Source organism: Typha latifolia, chromosome 4 (genome assembly GCF_019914945.1).
Source record: "Typha latifolia isolate L0001 chromosome 4, TyphaL0001v2, whole genome shotgun sequence".
NCBI lineage: Eukaryota > Viridiplantae > Streptophyta > Magnoliopsida > Poales > Typhaceae > Typha > Typha latifolia.
The window spans coordinates 5,799,286-5,809,583 of NC_133089.1; the positions used below are offsets into that span (position 1 = coordinate 5,799,286).

General features: G+C 37.0%; 3 protein-coding genes across 3 annotated transcripts; 2 read left to right on the forward strand and 1 right to left on the reverse strand.

Moving 5' to 3' along the window:
• Positions 1 to 297: 297 nt before the first annotated feature.
• Positions 298 to 3,131, forward strand: LOC140785703 (mitochondrial uncoupling protein 3). Its single transcript, XM_073133665.1, has 2 exons — positions 298 to 687; positions 2,268 to 3,131. The coding sequence occupies exons 1-2, from the start codon at positions 316 to 318 to the stop codon at positions 2,808 to 2,810; spliced, it is 915 nt and encodes a 304-aa protein (XP_072989766.1). The 5' UTR covers positions 298 to 315; the 3' UTR covers positions 2,811 to 3,131.
• An 867-nt stretch (positions 3,132 to 3,998) lies between these two features.
• Positions 3,999 to 7,120, reverse strand: LOC140787170 (galactoside 2-alpha-L-fucosyltransferase-like). Its single transcript, XM_073135954.1, has 3 exons — positions 6,749 to 7,120; positions 5,847 to 6,660; positions 3,999 to 4,792 (listed from the first exon to the last, which is right to left on the reverse strand). The coding sequence occupies exons 1-3, from the start codon at positions 6,939 to 6,941 to the stop codon at positions 4,153 to 4,155; spliced, it is 1,647 nt and encodes a 548-aa protein (XP_072992055.1). The 5' UTR covers positions 6,942 to 7,120; the 3' UTR covers positions 3,999 to 4,152.
• Positions 7,121 to 9,797: 2,677 nt separating this feature from the next.
• On the forward strand, positions 9,798 to 10,298 carry LOC140787566 (uncharacterized). Its single transcript, XM_073136556.1, has one exon. It carries the CDS (start codon positions 9,834 to 9,836, stop codon positions 10,125 to 10,127), a length of 294 nt encoding a protein of 97 aa, XP_072992657.1. The 5' UTR covers positions 9,798 to 9,833; the 3' UTR covers positions 10,128 to 10,298.

Genomic DNA, 10,298 nt, shown 5'->3' on the forward strand with positions numbered 1-10,298 from the left:
TTTATACTAGTATTAATTTTATTGTTCGTGAACACACCTCAGGAGTTAAATAATTTCTTAATTTATTTGGATTTACATAAATTATTCAAATTATGAATGAGATTATTTCTGTTATAAATAAATTATTGGACGGGTCACTGCATTTATAATAAAAATTCTGATTATATTAATCCTTCGGAATTATGTCCATCAGAAATTTCTGCCCTTACGATTACTGTTGCAATTAGAGAAAGAATTATAATTTTACCGCTAATTTCCTACATTAATTACCTACAACCAATCACCCTCCCTCCTGCCAATGCCATTAACCCAAAGATGGGAAGCCGCACCAATGGCGGCGGAAGAGATGGTGAGAAGATCCACATCATCTCCAAGATTGCTCTCACCTCTCTCTCAGCTGCTGCGGCCGAGACCTCCACCTTCCCAATAGACACCATAAAGACGAGACTCCAACTCCAATCCAAGACTACCACCACTACCGGAAACGCCCTTCGAGTTGCCTCCGAGATCTCAAGGAAAGGCGGGATTGTGGGCTTCTACAGCGGTCTCTCTCCTGCCGTGCTTCGCCATCTATTCTACACCCCCATCCGCATCGTCGGCTACGAGTATCTTAGGAGTGGCGTCGCCGCTGATGGCTTCGTACTCGGGACGGCTCTCGCGGGAGGGGCTTCCGGCGTATTTGCGCAGGTACCAACTTAACAAGATCCGGTTTTTTAAGTGGTAGAACAGTTCTTTAATGAAGAGATTAAAGTGGGATATCGTCAAATTAGTTCTTAAATTATCAGATGTGTTCTTTGGTATTTGCAAAGATATGTCCTGTTGTTGATTGAAGTCGCTAAACTCGTTTTCCCAGCGTAAACTGGCTATCGAGGGAAGGAACTCTCTACCTACGTTGCTATGGAAGGCCCTTACAATTGTGAACATGTCAAAGATAATCGTGAAGACAAATGTGCGAGAAAAGATTAGGAGTGAACAAATGGGATTACAACAATAGGATTAAATGCTTTTGTTGCCTGCCTGCATGAATTATAAAACACCTAAGACAAATTACTTGAAAAGAGATCACATGGTAGGGATTATGTGTTCTTGATAAGATGAAAGCGAAGTTAGAATTGGAATAAGTAACTTAGAAATTGGAATACTAAACCTTGTGATAACAAAGAAAGAGTAGTTTATAAGTTATGCATAAAAATGTAGTAAAATAATTGAAATGGAGATCCTTCGGCTAGTATGTGATTGCACGGAAATGTTTATAAGATGGCTGGAATGTTAAGCAACAAGGAAAGAATATGTGCAAAATCTCGGTGCTACTAGGAAGGAGATGTTGGGATTTGAAAAGTGGTTTTACTAGAACAGAGAAAGTAAAAAAATTACTTCTTATTGGACAAGCCACGGGAGCATAAGATGTTAAGAATTTTAAGATGGTCCAAGCATGCCTAACAACAATCACTAGTTTGCCGAAAAGAAGGAATGATATATGCCAGGTTACATGTAGCTTAAGAAGGAGAGGATGAACCAAACACTCAAATGGTAGGATGAAAATACTGCATAGCTCTTGCATCGACAAATTGAGCTTTATCTTATCCTTTATTTTGTCCTTTGTCTGCTTTAAGTCCATTTTTTTAGAAATTTTCTAGGGATCAGCTGACTTTAGCCTCCTCTTCTCTGAACTAATTTAGCTCTAGCTTGGAGTTCCATTCCAACTTCTAGAGGTTTGTTTACCCTGAGAGCTGGTGATAAGTATCTGCCCTTGATATTTTGATTTTGTTTTTGTTATAACATTTTATAAGCAAAGTATGACAAGAAATCTGCAGCACTTGTTTTCATATATAATGAGTTTGACACAGCTGAACAAAGAAAAGCAAGCAAGTAAGGCATGCTCGAATTATTGAATTTTTTGTCTATAAAATTGAATCATCTAATAGGATTCCGACTTTTTAGCTTATTGAGTTACTGAAAGATTCACATGTTTGACGGTCATATGGAATTGAAAACAAGACTTTTGGAAGTGACTTGTTTGTAGGATGATCACTTATTTACTCCAAATAAGTCTAGAATGGTAGGGCAGCTGTCCCTGATTAAGTAAACTGCCACCAAAATTTTCACAAGGCACATAACGTCAGTGTAGTTAAACTTGTAAAGATGTCCATCTATCAAATGATTCTATATAGTTAAAACAGCTTAGCATTTGACCATTATGTTGCTTTCTTGACAACTGGCATTGACATATGATCTACATCATCTGACTTCCACTACTTATAGTGCAGGTGGTGGCAAGCCCAGCTGATCTTATAAAGGTTAGGATGCAAGCAGATAGCCGTCTTTTGAGTCAAGGCCTCCAACCTAGGTATGCAGGAATCTTTGATGCCTTCAGAAAGATTGTATGGGCTGAAGGCTTTCTAGGGCTTTGGAGGGGGGTGGTACCTAACGCTCAAAGAGCATTTCTTGTCAACATGGGAGAATTGACATGCTATGACCATGCAAAGCATTTTTTCATTGATAAAAGGATTTGTGACGACAACATATTTGCGCACACATTGGCATCCATTGCATCTGGTCTTTCTGCAACTGCTCTGAGCTGTCCAGCAGACATCGTCAAAACTAGAATGATGAATCAAGCTTCAGGCAAAGAAACAAAGACTTTATACAAGAATTCTTATGATTGTTTGCTTAAAACTGTCAAATTGGAAGGCATGACAGCATTGTGGAAGGGTTTCTTACCAACATGGGCAAGGCTTGGACCTTGGCAGTTTGTATTCTGGGTTTCTTATGAAAAGTTACGACAAGCATCTGGCCTTCCATCATTCTGATGAACATCTTCAGCTAAAGTGCTCACATGTTCATTCTGTTTTTATTTATAATCATTTAGTCATTAGTAAAATTAAGAAGGGAGATCACTATTTATTTTCTTTAGCTTTCCATACACATCATCTGCATCCATTTAAAAAACAGATTCAGCAAATGCAACAATATTTGAGCACCAGGTTTATGACCATATACAAATGCAACCCCTGTTAGCCTGTAGGTCCTTTTCCATTCTATGTATGAATAAACGGATGTTAGATTACGATAGTCTCCAATTAATACCTTTGGATTCTATCATTCTACTATTGATAAATGGTTTTCTCAAATGCATTCTTGATTCTTGTGCATCCTCTGTTATGCATCTTCTCTGCTTCTTTTGAAATGTATTTTATCTCTTTCGGACAAAGCTGCGGACAGTGAGACAACAACTAATTCTATAAGGGACGTTAGTTGTGTACTTCATGGTTCTTCACTTGAAGGCAACATCTTGCATTCCTATTCAGCATTGTATTGGTTTTCTACTAAACCAAAAAGATTTCTCTGAAACTATCCGTGCAGTCTATAGTAGTTTCTGCATTTATAAATATCTATATGGAAAACATACGTAGATTCTCTTGTGATAATTATGTATATACTTTTTTCGGCAAATTGAATCATAATGCATGATATATGTCTGTATTTACCGAAACAGGCGAGACAATGCCCATTCTTGGACAAGAATCTTATGGTTTGACTCGATTTTAACCAAAAAATTAAAAAGACAATCTGCCTAGCAGCAACGATGGTAGGGTAGTTTGGTAAATTTATAAGATTAGTTTTGGATGGATGCAACTTGGTCTGAATGACATGAAGTATTAAGTATTTAAATTTAAAGTACGTAGATGTAGGTTAAAATCGATTGAAAGAATTTGCTCAAAATTATATTATCTTACCATTATTAATTGGAATGCCCTCAAAGATACTTATTAGACATTTGTAACACAGATTTAGAACATAATTGCTCCAGGATAGGAAACAGAGCCTTCTTAACTCACAATTATATTCCAACTCACAAGGATAAACTAAGAAGCTGATCAGTGCTGCATATCTACTTAATTCTGAGCCTTAATTTTTCAACATAGTTATTAGATGTGCAATGCTATCGTTGTATTGGAAAAGGCGTGCGTAAATAAATTCTTACTCTATTCAAATTACTCATAAGATGCATGCTTTTGCACTAATATGTTTTAGTGCAAGTATGATATAAACTGGCAGCTGATCACGCCGCCACAAAGTTGAACTGGTTGACATCTTTTGTTCTTAACGAAGGTCGTTGAAAGCAAATGTTTAGATCTATAATTACTTAGCTTAATCAAACAGCTTAAGGCCATGATCTACATCCTCGCAATGTCTCACATGCCTCACCAGCGTCCCCATGTCAACATTCTTCTTTGCTTTGCAATCAAACGAGGGAGGTGCATGGAAACAAGGCTCCATCGACATGGCTCGGCGGCACGGCGGCTCCGGCGCCTTCTTCTCCTTTGGGCTCAGCAATATCCATGGCTTCAATCCTGCAAGGCCTTGACCTAAATATCCAAACGTAGACCACCCACTTGTGATTAAAACATCACAGTAGCTTAACAAGAATATCTCGGCCAATGCTTTCTGGTTGTGTGATTGCTTCTCCGAGTTCTGCTGCTCCTCATGGCTCGGTTGGTATACGCTGATGACTTCGCCGCTGCTGGTAGTGTGCTCGTAGTACATGGATCTCAATTTGTCGGAGTAGGTGGAGTACAAGGAAGTCACTAGCACTGCCTTTGTTCTAATTGCTGCATCTTTGGTTGCAGGAAAGCTTACATTGGCGTCGATGTCAGGAAGTAGGTTGCCTTGGCGAGCGCATGCAAGGATTTGATCAAAGAAATCATCGGATGAGATGGGATGCCGTGAAAAGGTTCGGATTTGGATCCCCACCTTCTCTTCAGCCTTGGCAAGATAAGATATATAGTACCTGGTCAATTATAAGTTAGTTTTATATATATATATATATTCTATGCTTGCAAACACTATACAAACATTTTACAAATAGGATGCATGAGATGGCAACTTGTCAGCCCTTGTAGTTTGTCACTACCTCACAATCATCTCCTTACAGAATGATGCCAAATTTATCTAATGTTTGTATTGTTGATGGGTAAGGAATTTTTTTCTCTTAAATAATTATTGTTAGACGTTTTTTGGGGGTATTTGTTAAACGATTTTATCCGAAAAAAAAGTTATTAAGTAATAATTAATAATATATATATCATAACTTTAACACACTTTTTCACGTGCACAAAAATATAAAAAAAATATGGGATTAAATGAGGTTAAATGAAGTTTAAATTGTGCTCTAATGCTATATTAGATATTTAGTCGACCAAAAACTTATAAAATGTTAGACCTGGTTTATTTGAGGTTAAGCTCCGAATAAGATTAGCTAATCTTATTTCTTAATTTTGATTTAAGTACTTTGAACTAATTTAAATATATATAGCATTTGATTGTGAATTAGACTAAAATATAATTATTACTTTTTGATGCGACATGAAAATTTTAAAAATATATTAGTTCTAGAGAAAAATAAATTATATATTAAATTAATAGACTAATAAAGTCTTAAATTATTAAATTGTTACTGAAAACATTAACAATTGCTACTGAAAACTTTTCAAATAGTATAATTATCAGGACATTCTTTAAATTATAAAAATAGCCGCTGAAATTATTGGATTCTATTGAAAATGTCAATCTGTGATTTCGAGGATCTAGATCACGATCCAAGTATTAATACTTTTAACAAAATCAGATTTCGAGGAAAAAAAAATAGCATTTTCGTCGTTTGATGCATTTGTTTACTTCAAATGCAAGCCTTCCATGTATATTATTTTAAATTTAAATATATAAAATAGTAGTTCTGGAAGAGTCCAATGCTTCTAATGATAATTACAATATTTAAAAAGAAGTTTTCAATCATAATTATGCGAAAAAATATGTTTAAGGAAAAAAAAAACATATGTAATTACCTGGTGATCATTCCCCATACGGAGTTGGTGGGGTGGAAGAGATACCGACCCAAGTGGTGGAACACCGTCTCCCTCTCCGGAAACAACCATCTCAACTCGTCTTCAAACTGTGGGATTAAGAACAATCCCGGAACGAAGTACATGTCGGACTTGAGCAGCAACCAGTTAACCTTCCCAAGTACATGTTGGTCATGATCACAAAAGAACAACCGATCCAAGTGCTGGTAATCGTGCTCCAAATGCAGATAGACGTAAGGCGGCATCGACTCGGCCATCACACCATCACTGGTCTTAATTCTCTTATCTTTCATCAAATTGCCGTAGCTCCTCTCCGAGCCCAGATGAAGGCCACCCAGATCTTTGACCGGAAAATCCGCCGACGGCAGAACCCACGTGGTCCCCGGAAACGGCTCGCAGAAGAGGTCGGCCAAATCGTCGGTTTGGTGGATTAGGAGGACTCGATTGGTGAGGAGGGCGTAGAGGAAGGCGGAGGTGATTGTCAGCATACGGTTACCGAGGCCGTTGAAGGGTGACCAGACGACGTAGTTGCACTCCATGAGGCCCATGCTGTGACCGGAGGTGAGCTGGGCGATGGATTTGCGGTAGAGCGGGGTGTTGGGCCCGCATCTTTTGTGGAGGGATTCGTAGCTACGGAGCTTCGAGGCGAGGTAGGAGGATGGGGTGTGGGGTGAGGCCTTGCGGTAGAGGTCCGATTGGTAGCGGCTAAGGCACGTGGCCTCCTCGAAGGCCGGCGAGAGGAGGCCGCCGATAAGTCTATCCCTCATTGCTGCAGTTGCTGCTGGCTCTTCTCTGCCTATATATATATCGATCGATCAAGTTAAGTTAATTACAAAACGTTGATTAGATGGGATTAATAGGGAAATTAATTAACTGGCACGTACCTTGTTGCACCACTGTGACAGTGATTCCCTGGAGCCAAACCAACGACGAGCTCCAACGATCCCCGGAGAGGAAGACGAGGAGTGGAAGAGTCGTAAAGATGGCCACCAACACCATCCCAGGCCTCGCATCTCCGAAGACCGATAGCACATCCCGTGACGGCTTCTGGCTCTTGTTGATCCTATTCATATCCATACCTTCCTCACAAAACTTGGCGAGCTCTTTCAAATCGACGTCATGTGGATCTAAATCACTTCCAAGTATTGCATGCGATCTTAACTTTTGAGTGTTCCAAAATTAAGATGTTTTATATTAATCTTAGGGGAAACTATTACATTAGATCTCAGTAAGCTGCTCTCAATAACAAAAGACTTGCAGAGAAATTGTCTCAACTCGAGACTTGTGTCTGCACATGTGATCACATGCGCCTTGGACTTTGCACGTAGTCCAGTTTCCCACTGTCATAAATGTGAGATTATTGAGACTAATATATGCTATTACGTACTCAAGGTTGAGCTATTATTTTGACTCTCCATGAGTTGACTTTATAACCGACTAGTACTAGTCCTGGCAATCTGCAAGATCTAGAAGAGAAAAAGATACTAATTAATTTGGAAGGTCCAACATATATCTTGATATATATAGATAGATAGAAATGAACCTATCCAATCCTTTTTAATCACGAAAAGTTTTACCGATCTAAATGCATGTTAGATAGGTCCAATCACAAAAGGTAATACCATAGAAATGGACAGAGGAAGAGTATGTGTGGGTGTGGCACAACCCACCACATATGACCTATCACGTACGCCAGATTGAATAGAACTGTAACTAAGGAGAGCTTAATTGATCGGGCCTAGCTCTGATCAAGGCTTGTTTAGTTTTACTTCACGCTTAATTTGAGCCATCATAGGATCTTTTAAGTATTATCGTATAGGAAAGTCATCAACAGTACGTTTACACACTATCCTATCGATATTAATCTTTCAATCCTTGCATTTTATCTGAAATATCTTAAAAACATCCCGCCATTCATGCACTATCAATTGTCATTTTTTAGTTAGGTTAAGATAAAAAAAAATTAACTTCAAAAGTAACATAATATTTTTCTATTAATTGTAATTATCGTAAATTTAATCCAGAATGGTTTTGAGACATCAAAAGGAAAATCCTAGAGCCGAATGATGAATAATAATATAATATAATAGGTTTTAAACAATAAAAAAATAAAAATATGGTGTTTTTTTTATGTAAAATATCCTATCATATATGAATGAGAAGTTTTTTTTTTTTGGTCCACGCTTAATTTGGTATGAAACCCCGAGATTGAAATAAGAAATAAGGTTTTATCTGAAACTTTACTTATTAATGGACATATTAAATCCTCTGAATAATCTATTTATTTAAGGATATTATAGTATTGCGAATAAAGGCCTTGTATGACCGATTTATTAGGAGAAACTAGATCTTGGTTCGTAGCCTTGATTGCAAAATCTAGAAAATTATGTATAATATCTGGATATAATATTCTCTGTAGCAAGACATAATAATTATAATAAACACAAAGAAGTTCTCCTTCACTTGATATGATGAAAGACTGGCAGAAGGATCCTATTCGCCTTCAATATATAAACACGATGGTGGATAAATATCAAATCAAATACCTACCCACCTTGAAAAAACTTTCCCTTATTCGATTCCACAGAAAGACTAGAAAAATGGCGAATAAAATCAGCGTCATCTTTTGCTTCTATTCTCAGCCTCTTATCAATCAAAGATACCAACCCTGTTCAAGCCACCGCCAATAAGAATCTCAATTCTCTCATCATTTACAATGAAATATATTACTCATTGTACCTAACTTTTTCTTACGTAAAGGCTCGTCTTATTTACTATAACATGCACATAATACTCATTGTGGTGCTCCTCTTAATTACTTCTATTTTCATAATACTGTTGTTTATATTTTTTGACTTCCTCAACTATTACTTTATATCACTTTCTTCACGGCAAAAAGTGGATAGATACACTACATGAATTATTTAATTGTATCACTAAGTCTCTCCTTTATAAATTCTATTAGAAAATATTTAAAAAATTAGTTAACTAATTAGATGGATAAAAATGATCATACTTTTTCTTCCTCTCTCTTGTTACAAGTAGATTTTGAAGAAATTAGAAAAAAAAATGTTTAGATCTAATATTTGGAGAAATTGCCATAGATGTCACTAAAAGAAAATATGGAAGTATATGGAAGTAAACAAGAATATTTTTGTATTTTTATTAAGTTAGTCCAATTTTTTAAATTAATTTTATCAAAAATTTAATTGATATATCAATGCGGGGTGCGTATTGATATATTTAGAGGGTTTATCTGTCTATATTATTTTTTTGAGAGGATGAAAATGATACAAAATAATAGTTAAAAGGTCAAACATCAATCTGTTTATTCGTGCATGAACTTCTCATTTTCAATAGCATTAAAATTCTTACATTAATTCCGGGTACCAATTATAAGACTCTATTTATTAAAAATAAAAATAAAAGGTAATTCAAACTCACAAATTGGATGTAATTCATCAGATCTAAATAATTTTTTCTAAGAAAAAATTCAAACTCCGAATTTGAATCATTTGAATACCAAAAACATAGCACTCTACTACAAAAATGCCATGGGAAGAAAAGCTGGCACAAAGAAGAATAGCATAAATATATATTGAAAATAGATCATGCCCTTCGGTAACCGAACAACCAAAAGTAATTAAGCATTACATATCACATAAAGAAATTTCCTAGTTCTCTCTTCCCAGTGACCAAACACCTGTAAAGGAGAATATTTGAACAATCTGATGATGTCAATGGAATATATTCTTGAATATATGTAGAAAAATCAAAGGCTTAAAGTTTCATCTCAACTTTTGAATATTATCTTCTCTCGCCATCCACACAACTCCACGCTTTGATAACTTTTGACTCCACTTGCATTAGATTCCTACTCATCCAATATGCAAGTGTACGTAGCTTAGCTACTACTTGCTTATAAAAGAGCAGTAACCAGCTAAGAGAAGAGCACACAGAGAAGCAGCAATGGCTATCAAGAGCATGAACACGACGGCCCGTGCCTTGGACGGCGGCGACATGACGGTGGAGGAGTTCAAGGAATGGCTGAAGAAGTTTGACATGGACAAGGATGGGCGAATAAGCCGCGAAGAGCTGCAGAGAGCCATCCGCAGCGTCCGCGGCAGGTTCAGCGGTTGGAAGAGCAGCCGTGGCATTCGGCAGGCGGACGCAGACGGCGATGGGTATATAGATGACAATGAGATTGACAACCTTGTGGAGTTTGCCCAGAAGAGGCTTGGTTTGAGAATTGTGGCCTTCTAGTTTTGGCCACAACTAAAGAATAACTCCTTGCTAGTATGGCTATTGATCATAAGTGATCATATGAAGCTTTCTCTGTGTGATCGTGTATGCTTTGTTTATGTTTACTTCCCTTTTATTTTCCTTTATTGTTGTTGGACATCGTAATTTATATTATTATTGCTTTTTTGACAA

Coding starts and splice junctions, on each gene's coding strand:
- LOC140785703 (XM_073133665.1), top strand. CDS start 316: ATGGGAAGCCGCACCAATGGCGGCGGAAGAGATGGTGAGAAGATCCAC. Junction 688..2,267: donor CTTCCGGCGTATTTGCGCAG/GTACCAACTTAA, acceptor CTTATAGTGCAG/GTGGTGGCAAGCCCAGCTGA.
- LOC140787170 (XM_073135954.1), bottom strand. CDS start 6,941: ATGGATATGAATAGGATCAACAAGAGCCAGAAGCCGTCACGGGATGTG. Junction 6,661..6,748: donor TGTCACAGTGGTGCAACAAG/GTACGTGCCAGT, acceptor ATATATATATAG/GCAGAGAAGAGCCAGCAGCA. Junction 4,793..5,846: donor GTATGGGGAATGATCACCAG/GTAATTACATAT, acceptor ATAATTGACCAG/GTACTATATATCTTATCTTG.
- LOC140787566 (XM_073136556.1), top strand. CDS start 9,834: ATGGCTATCAAGAGCATGAACACGACGGCCCGTGCCTTGGACGGCGGC.